This window comes from Sitophilus oryzae, unplaced genomic scaffold (genome assembly GCF_002938485.1).
Source record: "Sitophilus oryzae breed Bouriz unplaced genomic scaffold, Soryzae_2.0 scaffold_1373_pilon_pilon, whole genome shotgun sequence".
Lineage (NCBI taxonomy): Eukaryota > Metazoa > Arthropoda > Insecta > Coleoptera > Curculionidae > Sitophilus > Sitophilus oryzae.
The window spans coordinates 254,777-276,081 of record NW_022146030.1 but is presented as its reverse complement, the minus strand read 5'-3'; the positions used below and the strand labels follow the sequence as shown (position 1 = coordinate 276,081).

Below are 21,305 nucleotides of genomic sequence, written 5' to 3'. Positions count from 1 at the left end.
CACAGGCGTATCAATAAAATTTTACAAAAGGAAAATTGTAAATGGATAAAATCATGTAAGAGTTGTAAAATATTAAATACTAGACCTTTAACCAGTGTGTGAGATGATCAAAATTTGAAATTCAAAAATTGTTCATGATTAAACATCAACAAAAAAGTCGTTTACCGTATATAGGGCTCTCTCCAGTAAGTATTATTTCAGAGCTTTGCGAAATGCGGGTAAGAGTGAAAGTGACTTGATATTCAAAGGCAGATGATTGTACATTTTTTGACATTGTACAGTATTGAGCCTTTAACTAGTTCTGAGCTCGGGGTTGGCAGATAAAGATTGTGCTCCGCATTCCTAAGTGGATAGTTGTGAGATGGTCTTTCCGGAATAGCAGATATGTGCTTTCGGATTAAGCAAACGGTTTCAAAAATGAATAAGGAAGGAAGAGTCGGTATTTTGAAATTTTTGAAGAAATTCTGGCAGTGAGCTCTACTGTTCAGTCTCAATAAATATCGAACTGCTCTCTTCTGAAGTTTGAAAATAGGATCAAATTTTGTCGCGCAGCAAGTACCCCAGAATGGAAGGGCATAACGAAGATGCGACTCAAAAAGGGCATAATTGACCATTTTAGAGGTTAGTAAGTTCCTTAGAAACTGATCCTAGCGCAAAACAGGTAGCGCTTAGTTTCTTTGATAAAGCTTTGATGTGCAAGTCCCACTTTAACGAGTTGTCTACAACAAGTCCTAAAAATTTCACAGAGTCCACGATGTCAATAGTGGTGTTATTAAGTACATTATTAGTTGTGATTTGAATTTTTATTCCGAAATAGAAAAAGATTTGTCTTTTTAGAAAAGACTTAAGTCATTAAAAAGATTTAAGTATTTTTATAAAATACTTAAGTCATTAAAAAGTTAAATTTATATATATATTTTTTTATGATTTTTTATGATCATTTTTTAACAGCAGCATTTCTTTTTAAAGTGTTAGGCGGCAGCCAAGTAGCAGAATAAAAAACAATGCTCAATACCATTAGCAAATAAGACGTTAATTTTTCGGAACCGGTTTTGATTATTTGTCGTGTTACGCGTGCGTAATGAGTCTGTTGTCTTTCAAGTGAATCCCTGACTCCATTATGCGGCCCGAAATACGAACGAAAGAAATTTATCTCGAATATATTGAAGAGTACCTTACGAGGCACCTTATAATCTTCCACCCCTTAGCTTATACCATCGATATACAGGGTGGTCCGAACTGTATTCCGGAAACTTGGGCAGCATATTCTGCAGAAAAAATTAAGTAAAAAATTTATATAAATGTACGTCCTTAAACGCTTAGTTTTGAAGATACAGAGTATATAAGTCTCTGTGGGCATCTTGGAAACTACTGGAGGTAGAAAGTGGGTTAAACGGGGAAATAATTGCAGTTTTATGAGGACAAACATATGCGTGTTTCGGATTTTTGAAAAAGTTTATGGCTTACTAGATATTTTGAAAAAACAACTTTTAGCTATTTTAAAAATGTTCCCTAATTTTATTATAGTCTATTTTAGACAAGAAGTTTTCAGATAAAAGTTGTAATTGATCATATCCTTAACGAGATTGTGTTCTTTGTTTTTTTTGTAAAGTCTGCCATTTTTGATATACGACACAAGCATACCATGTTTTTTTTAATGGGAACCATAGATGGCCATGACTTCATAAAAAGCGCCATTTTTTAGCATTTTCGGCGTTATAAGCTATAATGGATATTTGGAAAAATGGCTGTCTTTTAGCCAATAATTATTTACTATTTTAAACAGTTTCATTTAGTTATCCATTGAAACAAGTTTAATCTTCGTTGCTCTTAATGTCAACTAAATTATAAATATGAATTTTTCAAATGAAGAAAAGCGGGTAGGATTATTGTTTCAAACGAGGGGTGTCTCACTAGGGTAAAAAATGTACACGTATTACCAAAATGTCATTTTATATAAGACTGCCAGCGACTGCCAACGACTGCCGACTCAGCGGTATCTTAAGTTCCGGGCCTTTGTCGACCCTTGACATACACTATTTATCAACACATATACAGGGTGGGCCAAATTGGACGCTTTTAAAGGGAAACACCTTTTTCTGTAGGAGATAGACGAAAACTAACATCGGTGTCTGGAGCTTAATTTTTATCAAAAACATGACGGTGAAAACCGCACATAGATATCTGTTACCGTTTCGGAGTTACGGGATGTTTTCAAAAAAAGTGCATTTTTAACAAATCACCGTAACTTTTTTGCTATTTATATAAAATTTTCTATTTTTATGAAAACATTTCCAAAGCACCTTTTTATATAGAATTTAATGGTTTAAGAATATTTTTTTTAAATTAACAATTTAGGAATTATGAATAGAAAATTTGATTTTTTATATGGGACATCCTGTATATTTTTTATTCATTGAAAAGTATTTAAAATTAACTTGATATTTTGCTCGTTTCCTCTTGTCTCCAGATATACAGTTTGTAAAAATTCGCCCACTTTGAATAATAATTTCACTGTCTGTTTCTATTTCTTTAATCGATGTGGCACCGAAAGCACACCTCAACTGCGATAGCGAAAAATCGTAGTCGGCGGCACAGAATATACTAACGAAAAAGAAGCCCAAGTTACTTGTAATAAATCGGTTCCATTTTCGTGTCGCCATCTCTCGTCGGAGAGGACGTTTATAGGATAGCCAAAGGGATGCGGGGCCGGGGGGAACAGGCGGGAATTGTAAAATACACTTTTTTATTTTAATTATTTTTATTCGCTTATTATGTCAAACAATTACATAATATGTTTTAAAAATAAAATTACAAACGGAAACAAGGAATTAAGTAATCTGAAAATCTACTAAGTTTATTGATAAAAAAGTTATTGATGCAAATTGATATATTAAGTATAACCTCTTTGGTATAACATTGTTAAACAAACATTAACAAGTCATAACATATCAGATCATAGAACTAAAAAAAGTACTATTACATAAAAACAGGTGATACAATACTTCAAAATTAATTTTAACATAATATCAAAACCGAAAAATCAAACTGCAAACACAACCACACTTATCACAACAGAAATTAACACACACTTCAGGCAAATGTCCAAGAAAGACTGATCGTTCTGATTGGTCCTGGTCGGAGCTCACGTATTGTCTGTAAGGAAAATCTCTGTACAAACATTTTTCCATTATTTTGACGATAAGCGCCAACAGCCGTCGTGAATCGAAAACTTTTGCTGGATTTTGAATATTTAACTTACATGGCCCTGGTCGGCAGTGGCAGTTGTTTTAGCCCGGTGGTACACTGTGCGTTTTTGCGACTGTCATGTCGCAGAAACACTGACGCAGGCGCTCTGTGTAGTTTATTTATGGTTGATGCCGTTGCCGCGCGTTTCTGCGGCAACCACAAAAACGCGCAGTGTATAACCGGGATTAGTTGCACCAGTATAAAAGTATGTATTATCATTTTTTCTGATAGAATCTACAAATTTTGCGTCACTGATAATTTTTATCGTATCGAAATCTAACATTTCTCTAAATCTATTAATTTTATTATACAGGGTGTCCCAGAAATGAGTGCAGATATTTTAACTGGTAGTATAGTTCAACCTCAGAAACACGCCTATATGGGGTTTTTGCGAAAAAAAAATGTTTGAAAATTAAAAATTTTCTTGACATTTTCGGGAAATTTGAAAAAAACTTTTAGTGCCACTTGTTTATTCACCTGAGATTTCCCTACAGTGTATCTAAACCTTGCAGTGTTGCAACCTCCTATGTTATCGACATTCTACACAGTTCGGCGGAACATAGTTCTACATTTATAAATTCATAGACAAATTTCTACTCAAAAAATTAGTTAGGAATGTTAAATTTAATCTTTTATCAGTGCTCATTATCAATAATGATAGAAAAAAAACACATTAATTATTTTTAGTACTTACCCTTTCAATGAAAACTTAACAAAAACCACCGAATATTAACTAAAACATTACGTTTATGACGTTTACGAAAATCTTTGTTATGCTGCAAAATAACTTTATTTTGGAATAAATTTAATAAAATGATTCATATTATTCACAATCAGGTCACAAAAAGAAATTCCTAAAATGTTTATCGTAATTTAAAATTCAATTCAAGAAATTTAGAAAACAGCCCAACGAATAATCGATTCATTTTTGTTTTGTTTGTTTTCTTTCATGTTTCCCTGTTTTATTTGAACCACTGTTTTACAAAACACCTTGAAAAGCGTACATTACTTTGAATACCTTGCTGAATGAATAAATGTTGAGAATTATTGTCTCTTATCGCCACATTACGAATTACTTTCAATCTAAGAAAATACATGTTTCACTCAACAATTATTGACAACGTATTTTGTTTTTTCGCTATTTTTTCGATATATTTCGACAATTCCATCGACAGCCTAACCGGTCGTTCTTCTCTGGCCTAACCGTCAGCCAAGAACCGCCGCGTGTGAATTGGTCCTTTGAGTCGCCGGTCGCCGCGCCGTCGTGGCGGGCTTGCGTCAGACGATGATGTTAAGCAACGTTGCCGTAGTTACAACAATTTCAAATTCAAGACATTCGAAGCAATCAAATTCGTATTAAATTTTAAAAATAAAACAGAGAAACATGAAAGAAAATAAACAAAATAAAAATGAATTGGTTATTCGTCGGGCTGTTTTCGATGTATTGAATTCTGAATTACGATAAACATTTTAGAAATTTCTTTTTTGTGACCTTATCAATAACCAATTCATTTGTGTTTTGTTTGTTTCCTTTCATGTTTTTCTGTTTTTATTTTTAAAATTTAATAAAATTTGATTGCTTCAGTGTCTTGAATTTGAAATTATTGAAACTACGGCAACCCTCATGACGCAAGCTCGACACGGCGGCGCGACAAAGGGCAGTTACCAGTGATCAGTGATGCGCCGCTCTCTCTTGGCCGACGGCTGACGCGACGGCTATTGGGCTGTCGATGGTATTGCATTGTTGAAATACATAGAAAAATAGAAAAAAAAACAAAATACGTATTTAAAATTTGAGTGAAACATGTATTTTCTTAGATTGAAAGTAGTTCGGAAGTGACAATAATTGGCGGTAAGAGACAATAATTCTCAACATTTATTCATTCAGAAAAAGGTATTCAAAGTAATGTATTGCTTTTTCAACTTTGTAAATGAAGTGATTCAAATTGTGATGAGGCCTATATGAAAATAATGTGTTAAAAATGGGGACTGCTATTTTAGTAGTTATTATAATAGCATGTACAAGTAAAGCAGCACAGTGAAGTGTATTTTAGTTAAGTGTATATCGAAAAAGAGAACTGTCGCAGTTACATCGATCTGTCATAAGTATCTTTTTTAATGTTGGGTAAGTTTTTTAATTTAACTTTTTTAACACATTTTTTAACACATTATTAAACATTTAACTTTTAATTTATTTTATGTAATAATATCACAATCTTAAAAATGTAAGGTGCACCAAAATGTAATGCATCTCTGCAAACTCCTCAGGTGTTGTGATTTTATGACTTACTTTTAACATATACTTTCTTGTCCCTATGGCAACACAGTGCGTCGAATTAACTGAAATCGGGCTTGCTCCGGGTAATTGAATGTAGTTGGCGATATCCTGCCGGCGGTTCTCAAAATATTTGCGATTATTTTTTAAATTTTCAAAGTTAAATAACTCGGTTATTTTCAATTTATTTTAAAAATGGTAAAGAGAAAATATGTTTATTTTGACCAGATCTACCACCCCTTAAAATATCTGCACTCATTTCTGGGACACCCTGTATAATATCATATCGAGGGTCACAAGGCAGGATCTCGATTCGAAAATAATTCAAAATATTTCATTTCATAATAAAGTATTGATATCTCGGCTCTATAAGAGTGCAATGTGACCTTCGATATACAAAAAAGTTACCGAATTGTACGTAGAATCTAATTATAAAATAAAAATAGGGTATTCTCATTAAAAATATATGTTATATCCGAACAACAATCACAAACCCAAACATTTTTGAAGTACCCTGTATACTCAGTATGGTAATTTTAAAACGTGCTCCTTAATCTTCCTTATAACTTTTCTGTTTAACATTTTGTTCTAAAAAGCGTTAAAAAAAACAAAACCAAAACATTTTTGATATACCTTGAAGTCGATAGCGTTCCTTTATATATTATACTGCAGTTATTATGAATTAATTTAACATCATTAACCATAAAACAAAAATCTATCTGAATGTATGTGAAATTTTCGAGAAAATTTTCTTTTATCCGCTCATCATGAGTCGTTTTATATATATTTTGTTAAATAAGAATTATGCTGAAAGTTTTTTTACATTAAATTGAAAAAAAAAAAAAAATATATATATATATGTTATATCATCAAATTCGAAGTTCACTTTTTAAAAAACTTTATTAAACTTTTTAATAAATTACAAAATTATTGGTATAGTGAAAAATGTTACTTAAACTATAATTAATATAAAAATAATAATAAAAAATGAAACGGACAGAGTGTCGTTCTGTACTTGATAAAAATTAATATAAAGTCTCTCTTGACAATAATTGATTTTCTATTAAATAAAAGAAATAGTCGCTGAGGTTGCTTCAGTACTATTCCGTTGGAAATACTGATGTTGCTGGTTACTGACCGCTCGGACTTGGCGTCGATGGCTGGCGTCACGCGGGGTTCAGTGGCCAACTTATATAACAGCTCCCATCTTTTTAAAAAAGTTGGTGCTATGCAGCAACTTTTAATAGCAAGTAGGATTACTCCGAAGTTCGAAGGCTTCTTCTTCGATTGCTTCTTCGGGATGGACGCTGGCTCGTCTTCTCGGGATAAACTGTCTAAATTTCTGTTGAAGGGATTTTCGAGGGCTGTCCCTTGGTGGTGATGGTGGGTTACTGCCATCAGTAAGGGATAGTCGATTCGGCTTCTTTCTTCGACATTTGCAGCATATGTAAAGAATAATTAAAAATATAATAAATGAAATGGTGACTATGGTAAACCAATGGATATGTTTAGTCACAAAGGGCTGCTGGACTAAACGGTCTAGTTCTTCAGAATATTGACTTAGACGGTTATGAACAGCATTTAAATCTTCTACATCAATTTTGTTGAGTTTTAGTGGTTTCAGTTCGGGGACATGTATTTTCTCAGGCAGATGCTTACAGCATTCGTATGGTATCTTGATTTGATGGTTCTTGTATGTTACGTTCTTGTATTTTTCTACGAATGGCTTGGATTGGATTCTTGTTGTACCAATAAATCCATTGCAGAAGGGTTGTAGTTTCAACAGAGAATTTCTTCTTATCATTTCAGTAACCAGTTCCTTATTGTTACATCTTATGGTCACAGGAAGTGGATCTGAGATGGAAATTAACCAATAGTTCATTTCGACTTCTTGAATATTGTATCCAGAGGCTAATAGTATTGATGTTTCACAGGTTTTTGGAAGCTTGTCGGATTGTCTTAATAACTGGGCTTCGCATATGGCATCGCTGTCGATCGGGTACTGAAGTAGGTTGGAACATATCTTGACGTATGGCTTCAATGGTTTACATTTATTGATGTCTTGTGGTAATACGTAAGATAAAGAATCGTCATCTCTCGCAATGTATTTTAAATTTGAAGGTAAAATATGATAGATTCCTGTTCGGTTATCTAGTATAGGTATAGGAAAGATGCGATATAAAGTAAAAGTTTCTGGTTCTATCAATGGAATTTTAAGAATAAAAACTATCTTATTATCAGATTGATAAGCTTCTAATTCTATTATTTCTAAATACTGAGCAACATTTGATGTATACGTTGGAAGTGGAAGATTGGTTTTTGAGAGTGATTTTGATATGTCTTGAAGAGAATAAATTAAGTCTGTAGGTGTAATAATAGAGCTATGTAAAATTTTTAAACGTGCAAACGTAATAGCATTCAGGATATCGTCTAGAGATTCCTCTAAAAATACGAAACTTTCCATTAAAGATTGACAAAGATCTAAAGTATTTATCTGTGCTTCGTAAAATGCAAGATCGTCTGAAATGTTTATTAATGAATTTTGAATTTCGTCTATATTTTTGTTAAACGTTTCCTCGTCAATTTGTAAATTTTGAATGGTCGAATTAAAATTTTTGATAACAGAGGTTGTAACTGATATTTGGTTTTTTAATAAACTTTCTATTTCACGTTCGTCACGATTTATTTTGTCTATGCATTCATTATAATACTCGCCGTCGGAAGAATCTAGATTTCCAGTAATCGACTTGAATATACTACCTATTCCGTTTATTAGTCCGCGTTTACTACGAAATTCATATTTTTTCGTATCAGCAGTTATTTCTTTCAGTTTATTTTTCACAGAATCGTTAAGTTGAGACAATAAATTGATATGTGTCTGTATTTGTGTCTTAAAAGCTATTTTTCTAGGCGAGGGGTCATTAAACATATCTATCATAGAAGATAGAATTACATCGTTGTTTTTTATAGATTCTCTTAAGGGTCCTAGTTCTTTATATACAAGTAGAGTCCATTTGTCGTTAGAAATTTTGAGAGTGTTTTCTTCATGTAAGAAAATTCCGACTGTGTTGTTTAATGGGGTGATGAAAAACTGGGCGAGGGTCGTTGAGATGAGCCCAAGGATTCTGAAAAGAATAGACTAGTCATTCAAAAGGCTTTAGTCTATCAAAATTAATTTTTGAATTTTGATTAGTTTTTAAATTTTTAACTAGGGCAGATGTTCCTAGAATTTTGGTAATTTCAAATGGTCCATTAAAAAGATTTTGTGCTTTATCTTTAATTTGAGTATCTCTGACGTAGACTTTGTCGCCTTGTTTATACTCAGGGAGATGTCGTGAAATACTTTTGTCAAATCTAATTTTAGCTTTTTCTTTTTTCATATCTGTTCGTGTTCTTGCTAATTTATAATAATGCTCCATTTTATTATTAAGATCTCTAACATATTTGGAGATAAGTTTTTCTTGATTATACAGGGTTTCAGGAGGCCTACTAGAAGTGTGTCCAAATAATAATTCGTAGGGTGTAAAACCATGTGTTTTGTTTTGAGTGTTGTTGTAACAAATAACAGCATATGGGAGAATATTGAATGGATGTTCATTGGGATTTTCGGCTACATGGATTCTAATCATTTCCGTTAGGGTGGCGTGGAACCTTTCGAGGGAACCATTAGACTGGGGGTGACTTGCACTAGAAAATGTTAGTTTGATGTCGTAAAGTTCACAAAGATCTCTTAATAAAATATTGTCGAATTCTCGACCTTGATCGCAATGAATCCTCAAGGGGGTACCGTAATGTTGAAATAATATTAGAAGAGTGTTTACTATAGTAGATGCCTTTTTGTCGGATACAGGGTAGGCTTGAGTGAATTTTGTAAGTTCATCTCTTACGGTAAGGGCATAGTTACGTGTTGGAAATTCATATAAATCAATATTGATTCTCTCAAATGGTGTTTTAGGTGTTTCTGTTATAACCAGGGGTGTACTAAGATTTTTGCGACAAATCTTTGTTTTTTGACAGATTTCGCAATTTCTAATAAATTTTTCTACATCTTTTGTTATTCCTAGCCAATTATATTTTTCTCTGATTCTTTTAAGAGTTTCGTTAATACCACGATGGAGATTATTTTTACCAGTATGATATTGATCTAAAATTATAGGTATCTGATCTTCGTCAGGGGTAGTAACTAGATTTTGACAAATTTTTAATTTTATATCCTTGTCAGCAAAAATGTATGAGAAAATTTCTAAAATAGGTAAATTTAAGTTATTTTCTATACAATAGGTTTTTTGAATGTCAAATTCGTTTTTGCCATTAAAAAGAATATAAAACAGACGAGGTACTACATTATCAACGTCATATGCTAAAGGAATAATAAAGTACTTGCGTTCTTTTATAGTTTTGCTTGACAAAATATTTATCTGATGAGGTGAAAAATCTATATTTTCCTCGAGGATGTCGTCTATGATTTTATGATGTAGTTGTTCAAGTTTATTTTGCCAGAAAAATGTTACAATGTTTTTATGAGATTTATCTAAAAGTTGTGAGTTTGAAATTTCGAATTTAGAATAGTCTATAATAGATTTAATCTTATATAAATTAACAAAGGTGTTATACTCTTGCGTTACATTATCAGTGTTCTCATCAAAATCGTCTTCACTGTCAGAAATTATTCTACTCGTTGAAGGTCGATTGTGAGGATCATCTTTAGTTAATGAAGAGACATAAATTTTAGATTGAAAATTAGAGCAATTTTTAAAATGATTAACCTTTATTCTAGATAGTGCGTCAGCATTTTTGTTAATCTTACCAGGTTTATACTCTATTTTATAATCGTACTCCTCGAGTTTGAGCCGCCAACGTGCTAAACGACTACCAGGGTCTTTGATCGAAAAGAGCCAAGTAAGAGGGCGATGGTCTGTGATAAGAATGAATTTTCGACCATACAGATAAGGGCGAAAATGTTTAACTGACCAGACTATAGCGAGAAGTTCTCTCTCGATGGTTGAGTATTTGGACTCGGCACTACACAAGGTTCTGGAGGCGTATGCTATGGGTAGGTCTTTGCCAATGGGACCTTGAGACAATACAGCACCTATTGCAAAGGCACTTGCATCTGTAGTCAATACAAAGGTTTCATCAAAATTAGGATAGATTAAAATAGGGTCTGAAGTTAGGGCGTTTCTAAGATCATTGAAAGAAGACATACATTCGGAATCAAATTGAAAAGGAATATCTTTTTGTAGTAGACGTGTTAAGGGCTTGGAAATTTTGGCAAAATTCGGAATAAATCGTCGATAATAACCAGTTAATCCGAGGAATGATTTTATCTCTTTTTCGTTTGTAGGTATCGGGAAGTTTTGAATACATTGAACTTTAGCAGGGTTAGTTTTTACACCTTCTTCAGTAATGAGATGTCCTAGATAAGCTACCTCTTTTCTAAGAAACTCACACTTGTCAGGCTGAATTTTTAGGTTGGCTTTTCTTAACCTTTTGAAAACTTCTGTTAGACGAGTAATATGTTCATGTATCGTGGGTGAATAAACGATAATGTCGTCCATGTAGACTAAGCATCTTTCGTTTTGAATACCTAAGAGGATGTTGTCCATCACTCTTTGAAAGGTGGAAGGGGCATTTTTTAGACCGAATGGCATACGGACGAACTCGTAATGCCCATTCTCAACTGAAAATGCAGTTTTTGGGATATCATTTGGGTTTATCTCTATCTGGTGGAAACCAGAGGCTAAATCCAGTGTCGTAAAATACTGACATTTGCCTAGCTGATCTAGCAAATCCGAAATGTTAGGGAGAGGATATTTGTCACCTACACTTAGTTCGTTGAGTTTGCGATAATCGATCACAACTCTCCATTTTGGTTTGCCAGAGGCATCCAATTTTTTCGGGACGACCCAGACAGGGGAAGACCACGGGGATATTGAAGGTCGAATGATACCTTGATCTAACATATTGTTAATTTGGGATTTGACTTCCTCTTTATGAATGTGGGGATATCTGTATGATTTGGTAAATATGGGTTTTGCATTGTTAGTGTCTATAGAATGTTTAATCTCGTTCGTAAAGGTTAAAACATCACCTTCAAGATAAAAAATATCAGAAAATTCTAGACATAGATTGGTAATAAGGTCATTTTCCTCTTCGTTTAAATGATTTGTTCTTAACTGCTCTTTGATAGTTTTACGTCTATCTCTTTGAATGTTATTAGGATCGAAATTAAAATTTAAAAGTGTATAGTCTTTATCTGAATTTGAACTAAACGGTTCTATATTTAGATCTGATAAATCTATAGATTTTTCCATGGCGTTTGTATTCGCAATTGAAGTGTAAAATTCACCGTGTGCGTTTACCTTTACTAATGCGTTTGGTAACCTAACTTTTTCTTTTTCGTTAGAATATAAAATTGCGTCAGTGTTTTTTAAATTGCACGAGAGCTTAAATATTTGTTCAGTTCTAGCCGGTATTTTAATGCTATTATGTTTTATTGAATTTCAAAAGATATTTCTTGTTTTAATTTATTATTATCAACTTTATGTAAAGGGATTGTTTTAAAATTTGTAATTAATTCTTTAGACTTTAAATCTATAACACACTCGTAATGTTCCAGAAAATCCAAACCTAATATACCATCAAAATCGATATCGAGATTATGGACATATACTTTATGGGGATCACCAGGAACAAAAGGAATGAGGGTGGATTTTTTTATTGGAATTTTTTCGTTAGTTATGCCTTGGATAGTTATATTTTCGGGATAACAATTTGGAAATTTATTTACAGTATGTTCTTTAAATATTGATATTCCAGCACCAGTGTCAATTAAAAGTTTATAAGTATTTGTTATGTCGTTTATATAAAAAAGATTCTGAGGGTTTACTGTATATAATTTATTTAAATGAATTGTTGATCGGGAAAGTTCACATTCGGGTTCATGTTGTCTAAATTCAGGGATTGGATTTGGGTTTCTAATTGGGATATTTCTTCTTGGAATGTGTTGATCGGAGGGTCTAGGTTGTGAGGCAATTCGGGAAAATCCTCATAATTATCAGTATTTTGAAAATTATTAGGAAATTCTTCGGGAATTTCGACTTGGTTTTGATAATTGTTATAAGGGGTGTCGTTAAAATTATCAGGACAGTAGTTAACGTAATCGTCATAATTAATATGATGTGTTCTGTTTTGATTATTATTAAAATTTCTATTTTGAAAATTCTGATTAAAATTTCTATTTCGAGAATTTTGATTAAAATTTCTGTTGGGGATATTTGTTTGATTTTGATTATTGTGAGAAACTTGAGTTATGTTTTGAGGTCTAGGCTGAAAATTCATAGAAGTATTTCTTTGAAAATTAGCTGAATTATTTTGATTCATGCCAGGATAGTTTGGTCTATTTTGTTGAAAAGAATTTGTATTAGGTCTTGAGAAATTTGAATTTAAATTTTGGTTAATATTAGGTCTATAAGAATTATTGTTATTTCTACATTGACTAGAACTATGACCAATACGATTACAAACAGAACATTTCACATTGTTAGGAATATTTCTTAAAGGTTGGATAGGTTTGGGATTATTACTCGATTTTTGATTTTCAAGGTATGAGAGTTGTAACTCTCTTCTGATTCTATTTTGAGCTTCTACAAGGGATGTCGGATTACTAGCACGAATTAATTGTCCTAGTCTAGGTTCTAAACCAGTTAGCAAAGTGTTTAAAGCCATTGTTTCTATTAAAATTGTTTGTGCATCCTTTTGATCTTTGTTTAATCCAGATTTTTGAATACTTGAATGTAATTTCGCGTTTAATACTTGTAGACGATTGAAAAATGTTAAAGGAGACTCTCCAGATAGTTGCTTAAGGCGTTGGAGGTCTTGTATAAGAGATGTGAAATCTCTTGAATCACCAAAATGCAGATTTAATAATTGTTTAATGTCAGGGTAGGTTTGTGGGTCTCTGGAACTCACAAGTTGTGCTGCCCTACCTCTAAGCTTGTTTTTGATATGAATAACAAGAAATAATTTTTGTTGCGATGTTGCCATTCTATACGCACAATCGCACGCGTTCAAAAAGTTTGTTAAAAATATTTGGTCACCATCAAATTCTGGGACTATAGAGAAAATTTCCGATAATTTATAAGGTTCTACTTCAAATGTTGTTGCGTTAGTATTGTTATTTGAATGGTTTTCCATTTTGTTTTAGTTAGGTAAAATTTAAAAATAGAAAGTAATTTAATTTAAATTTGGTAAAAGTAGAAAGTAGAGAGTTAAAATTGAAAATTAAATTGTTTCGAAAATTATTTTTTTATATAAGTTTATAAAAATAAGGTTATATTATTAGAAATTTTTTCTTTAGATACTTTCGTTGTACTAAAATATAGAGAAACGCTATATTTTATTAAGATAAAATAATTTTCTGCGATTAATATATAAAAATACTTAGAAAAATCGAACAGTTTCTTGGAATATTGTAATATAATATAGAATGTAAAGCAGCAGACAATTCTTTTACCTTACATGTATTGTTTCAACTTCATGTGGGCGTCGTGTTCTCGTATCAGTTACCAGGGGCTTCACCAGGTGTTCCTTCCGTAGCTATACCAGTTAGACTTGATTTTCGAATTTCTTTTGGTTGTAGGTTCTTTCCTTCGTTGAGGGATGAGGATCCGCCGCTATCAGTTAGAATTTTTCGTGTTCTGACAACGTTGACGAATCCTACCGACTGCGCCAGATGTTATATCATCAAATTCGAAGTTCACTTTTTAAAAAAACTTTATTAAACTTTTTAATAAATTACAAAATTATTGGTATTGAAAAATGTTACTTAAAATATAATTAATATAAAAATAATAATAAAAAAAATGAAACGGACAGAGTGTCGTTCTGTACTTGATAAAAATTAATATAAAAGTCTCTCTTGACAATAATTGATTTTTTCTATTAAATAAAGAAATAGTCGCTGAGTTGCTTCCAGTACTATTCCGTTGGAAATGCTGATGTTGCTGGTTGACTGACCGCTCGGACTTGGCGTCGATGGCTGGGCGTCACGCGGGGTTCAGTGGCCAACTTATATAACATATATATATATATATATATATATATATATATATATATATATATATATATATATATATATATATATATATATATATATATATATATATATATATATATATATATATATATATATATATATATATATATACCATATATATATATATATATATATATATATATATATTTGTCAAGGTTGGGTTGCAAGTATATATTTGCAAGTAGGTTATCAAGGTTGACAAGTTTTTATACAAAACATCCCGAAATTTGCCGATTGACTTCTGAATTCCAAGAGACTGCCAGTGAGTGCCGCGACTGTCTAGCGACTGCCAAGCGACTGCCGATCGACTGCCGAGCGACTGCCGAGCGACTGCCTATGACTGCCATGTAATTATAGGCGACTGCCGTAAGACTGTCAAAGACTGCCAGCGACTGCCAAGAAAATGTACATGTAATTCCAACAGTGAGACACCCCTCGGTTTCAAATCTTCTTGGACCATACATTTTTGAGAATACGTTGACCGATGAACGTTACATACGCTTTTTAGAGAACGATTTTCAAGATATGTTAGAAAATTTAAATTTAGAGATTCGTGCATCAATAGAGTGGCTGTGATATTGACGAAGAAATTTTACAAAATATTTATTATATAATAATTATGCATTCGTATTCGTATTTTACTAAGAGTGGGTCCCAGGTGGAACCCTCCACTGAGTACCAAAAATCTCCCCTCCACTGAGTATCACAATTTCTGTGGGTTTACACTTAATTGTTCCAGTGTGCACCAGCCGTGAATTGCATCTAAGACTTTCTGTATTTTTGAGGAGATGTCCTCCTCTTTCCGTAATTATGTATATACTCTGGGATATTAGAGGTGGCCCAATTGCATAGGCCTCCTCGGTCACCTGCAATGATCTATCGGTTTTAGATTTTTTTATGCGGTATTGTAACAAGGTTTACCAGAAAACTTATAAATCATGAGAGGCACTCAAAGGGGCGGTACGGTAGCAATTAGTTAAACGATATCGGCCGCCTGTGAGAAAAGCTTATAATTCAGTTTTAAAAAGATACATTTGATGTACTCAAAACAATAGAGGGTTTTTTGAGCATTTGTTAAAATAAGTGTATGTATGTAGTAATATTAGTTTTTAAGATTATATTAATTTAAATTGTAAAAAACCATTTAATAAAATATTCCGTCTTTTTATAAGTTATAAATCATAACAGAATAAGAATACCATTCCAACTAACTGAAATTAGTTAAACAAATAAGAATTGGCTATAATTCAGTAATTTTTCCAAAAAAAAAACATATAGTTTATATCGCTGATGAGGTCATAGCCAACTATGGTTTCCATTTAAAAAACATATGTTTGTGTCAAAAATGACAGGCTTCACAAACAAACAAAGAACAAATTCTGATTAAAGATATGATTATCTACAACTCTGATCTGAAAACTTTTTGTCTAAAATAGACTACAATGAAATTAGGGAGCATTTTTAAAATAGCCAAAATTTGTTTTTTTTGCAAAATATCTATAATAATCCATAAACTTATTCAAAAATCCGAAAGGCGCATATGCTTGTTCTCACAAAACTGCAATTATGTATTTCCATATTTGACCCATTTTCTAGCTACAGTAGTTTCCAAAATACCCATAGGGAACAACGTAGAAAACTCATAGGTTGACATTTTAAGTTATGTTGGCATTTGCCTGGTTTTGCATTGTTAGCAGGAGAGTTTCAGTTTAAAACTAGATGCAGTTTTTATAAAATTAGTTTAAATCGTCCTATTCAAAACTGTTCAAATTTCGCATGTGTATTCAGCATATTATGCAACCTATTTATATGTCTTCGCTGTAAAATTAACAGAGGAGTCAATTTTTGGACAGTTCAAAATTTGCATGGGATTTCCTGTTTACAACGCTGATGCACCACCCGGTATGTTTAAGCTTTAGTTTAATTCACTAAGTTAGCTATTTTTGTTAGATATTCTTCCTCCTCATTGTAACGAGAAGGAGTTTCAGTGCACCAATCACAAATGCATCAAAATCGAATTTAAGTGTGACGGTGATGATGATTGCGATGACTGGAGTGACGAAGACGATTGCCCACGTAGTAATGGAGATTGCGTCAGTGGAGAGTTCAAGTAAAATTTTTAAATGGTTTGAAATTCTCAACCGTCTACACATTTTTATTTTAGATGTAAAAGTGGTGACTGCATTCCTAGGCGATGGGTTTGTGATAATCAGAAAGACTGCTCACAAGAGGAAGATGAGTTAAACTGTGATTATAAAGTTAACAAAACATGCATTGATGACGAATTTAGTTGTTCAGATGGCCAGTGTATTTTGGTAAGAATTTTCCAAACTAAATCTAATATTTTATACTCGATTTTATAATTTTATAATATAGGCATACCTCAGCTGGGCTTAAAATTAGAGCACCAAAATAAACCACTGATTCTAGTGAATATATTTAAAACACTTCGTTTAAAACTTGACGCGCGTTTGCTAACTATTTTATGCTCAACTGAGGATTGATGATTGTAAACTAATTGAGTTAAAAACTATTAAGTTTAAATTATTTGCTGATAGTCAAACATGTAAATGTAATGTGTATTTGGTATATTTTGGCAAATTACTGTCATATTTTGATGCGATTTTTTGTTAAAACTTTTTGATTAGTGACTTACATTAGGAACTTGCGTGTTTTTATATTAGTTTTTTAAGTATTTTTTACTATGATGTCTAGAACTTTGAGACTTTCAGACAAGTTTTTTCAGAATATCACATTTTTTTAAATGGAGGAATTTGGTGATGTCATAGAAGTTTATCCACAAAATTTAAAATTATAAAACTGATTTTCAGAGTTTATGCTCAGATATGAACGGTGAGCGAACAGGTGTGGGCATGTGTAATAAATTAGACAAAAGTCTAAAAAAATGGCCTTTAATTAAAAATAGCCTATATTTGTGACCATTATCTCTACCTCTTATGCGCCGTCCTAATGAAGCATTTATCAGCTTATGCAGTTATTGTTCCTTGCACATCTTCTTCGGCAATGACTTTGTTCCGAATAACACCACTAAGGAGCTTTAATGCATGTCTGCCTTTCTTTGAAAGCGGGCAAGACATTAAGAGCAAATAAGAGCTTTAATAGAAAAAATATATAAACACCTTACTATTTATCAGAATGGTTATTCCAATAATATGTGTAAAATGTGTAAAATCAAAAATAAATTTGACATTACAATTTACCTAAATTATCGCACCTTAGTATTTATCAAAATGTGTAAAATCAATAATATGTGTAATATGTGTAAAGGGCCGTTTACACTCTCAGTTAATTTGCGCAAAATGGTTTGTCAAACCAAACTACACCAATAAAATATTGCATATGAAGTGTAAACAGAAATCGTTAGTCCGGTCGACATTGACTTTAAAAATAACATTTTCAAAATACAGTACCCACAAATATTTGCACAAATTAACTGAGAGCCTAAATGACCCTTAAGGTAGTTTAATGTTGGTACAGTTTGGTTTGAGCAAACCAGTTTGCGCAAATTAACTGAAAGTCTAAACGGCTATTACAAAAAAGCGTAAATGAAAGGAGTAACTAGCCGGGCTATAACGTTCATTTCTCCAGAATCTTGTTCTCATATTATAAAAAAAACCGTATCATGTTTCAATTGCCCAAAGAAATACATAGGAATGACTTTTCAGTACTTCAAAAATAGTTAACGGGTCATAAGTATAACAAGAATGTTATCTTAAAATTAAAAAAGAAAAAAATGTTAATGACAAAAAGGACCAATAATCTCATAGGACACCGATAACCATAGACTAATGTCATTTACTAGTCAAATAAAATATATTAATTACGACATAATAATTATTAAAGTACTGGCAAAAGTTTCGACCAAAACTATTTTTCAATGTCTAATACTATCACAGATGTTAATTGCTACAGTATTTTTTTAAAATTTTGGAACTTACTATAAACCCACATTTTCTTTACAAAAAAGAAACAGGAAATAATAATCATCCTTACTATACTTGAATAACTAACTCTTCATGTTTGTTCTTTTGCTATTTTATTTGAATAATATTAATAACTGCTTATTTGTGTGGGTTTTTCGAGATATATAAACTATTTTGTTGACAAGAATGTTTTTTTAATAATTATAATTAATATGTTTATTTTTTCCCTTTTTTTCTTTTTCCCATCTTCAATTTTTCATACATTACTTTTTGATTCAGAAGAAATTAAATTATGTTATGGTATTTTTTTGCTCAAATAATAAAGAGCTCTTTCAATTTAGAGAATAAGCGTTTTTCCCTCTTGTTTTAATTTTGTTCGGTTTTCAAAAATAAATTGAGTAAGTCAATAATTGTGTCATTGTCAAAATCGTCAAAAATAAATTGTTTAAGATTTTTTAGCTATAACGCTAGATATTGAAGATCCTTCAATTCGCTGTTACAGTTTGTTCTTATATGAAAAATTATTATATTTTAAATGTTTACACACCCTATTTTCCCCAAAAATCGGTAATAGTCGCAATGGTATATAGAACATTAAAACTTGGTGACTCAAAATATCAAATTTTCTCTTTAACAAAATCTAGAAATATTTTAATAACCAACAGATATCCCAGAAAACTTATTAATTTAATTGTTGAATCGCGAAAGAAAATTCTCTTAAATAACAATCCATCAAACAAAAATGGGTATAATGCTTGCTTACCAAGACCATACATTAAAAAATTATCTGAGGGCTCGTCTGAGGGTATTCAATCTTATTTTAAAAATTGTATAATTTAAAAACACACTTTAAAAATATGCCACAGAAGATAGCATCTAATTAAAAACAAATTTTTCTCATAACTAAATGGTAAGACCCCTAAGAAACAAAAAAATTCCAAACGCCACCTTGGCCAAACTTCACAATACCTAGATGGTCATCTTAAAGGGTATAAATATGACAAAATTATTAAAATATCATTAACTAATCATCAACTCAAAAAATCTCTTATCATTATCTTTGACGATGTTAAACCCGAACAAAATCAAAATAAGGGGAAAGATTTGGAAATGATATATATTAAAAAAAACACCAGTGCTGTTAATGGGAAAATCTGAATTAAAAATTTGAATAAAATATAGATATACATAATATACTCATAACGTAATTTAATTTTTTCTGACTCGAAAAGTAATATGCAATTAAAAGGGAGAAGATGGAGAAAAGGAGAAAAAATAAATATATTGAATATGTAATAAAAATTAGAGATGTCGAAGAAATCCACACAAATACACAGTTATTGGTATTATTCAAAAATATGTAATGAATAAAAATGTATAGTTATTCAAGTGTAGTAAGGATAATGTGATGTTTCTCTTTTTAAATAGTAAGTTCCAAAATTTTAAAAACATTACTTCACCAATTACCAATCTGTGGTTCTTTTTATTTAAGAAAAAATGGATATGTGATGGATTAGATGACTGTCGCCATGGTGACGATGAGATTAAATGCGATATTGTATGTGATGAAGGAAAATTTCCATGCAGTGGACCTGGAGTAAATGATACAAATACATTATTTTGTATTGGAAAGAAACATAGATGTGATGGTCAGACGGACTGTCCGAAAGGTGAAGATGAGAAAAATTGTCCTTCTAGAAGAGATTGTGAACCTGATACAAAATGCAAACAACTCTGTGTCACATACCCTGATGGTAAAAACGCCTGTTCATGTTTGAATGGATACAAGTTGGCCCTTGACAATTTTACGTAAGTTATTTATCACTATACCGTGAACAACTGAGTCGCATACTGAAACTGCCACCATTTTGCGTTTTGTGCATATATCACCCCCACTTTTGCCATATAAAATGTTGCACACATCCTGACTGGCTCAACTCGATTTACTCGAATCAGCAGTCAGTACCAGGTTAGGGAGGATAATGTTATCAACTACCTAATTTGTAGTTTGTAAAATTAAAATTTTATAAAATAAACTAAAATTATTACCTGATAAATATTTAACTTCTAAAATGTGTATTAGAACTTTTGACCAACAAATTGTTTTTTTAATCACCAGAATTATTTAATACTTTACTATAGGAATATAAACGAAATACTTTACTATCAAAAATAAACGGCTTGCCCGTTGTTCCAGAGAGCATAGTAAAAGATATATCAAAGAGCCAGCTTCCTTAATATACTTGTTTTCCAGACGTTGCTAGCTCTCGTTCTATTACTTCAAGTTTACTTTAGAAAGTTTTATTTTAATTCCACTAAACCTGAGGCCCTTAACAGGTTCAGAAGTGATAAAATAGTGAATTATTGCTATAATTTTAAGAAGTTTACAAAAATGTGTGATAAAATGGAGAGTGAAAAGACCGAAGCGGCAAAAAGCACCTCATCCGGGTTTCAATCTTAGATCTTATAAACTTCGTGGATAAAGCTATGCCATATGTATATTACACACGACTTTGTTTACGGGGCTTTCACATGCATTCTTCTAATTATTTCTTTCTAGAACAAGATTATCGTATAAGCCTATCGTTCTCTCTGAATACTACTGAGCATGCACAAAACGATATTAGACGTGTTTTCGCCGCCTAACCTAACCTAACCATTAAATTTTTAATCAAGACATAACTGATACGTGTATTTATTATTTATATAAAATAAATAGTGAAGTACAGTACGTCTGTCC

The 21,305-nt window shown here is 31.9% G+C and overlaps 1 protein-coding gene across 1 annotated transcript in view; it reads left to right on the top strand.

The window, feature by feature from the left end:
* Positions 1-21,305, top strand: part of LOC115875329 (low-density lipoprotein receptor-related protein 4) — a 169,859-nt gene that overhangs the window by 55,414 nt on the left and 93,140 nt on the right. Inside the window, exons 7-9 of the mRNA XM_030890751.1 lie at positions 16,572-16,731; positions 16,786-16,936; positions 20,058-20,374. Of these exons, the coding sequence (XP_030746611.1) occupies positions 16,572-16,731; positions 16,786-16,936; positions 20,058-20,374 (628 nt within the window). The remainder of the gene's footprint in view (positions 1-16,571; positions 16,732-16,785; positions 16,937-20,057; positions 20,375-21,305) is intronic.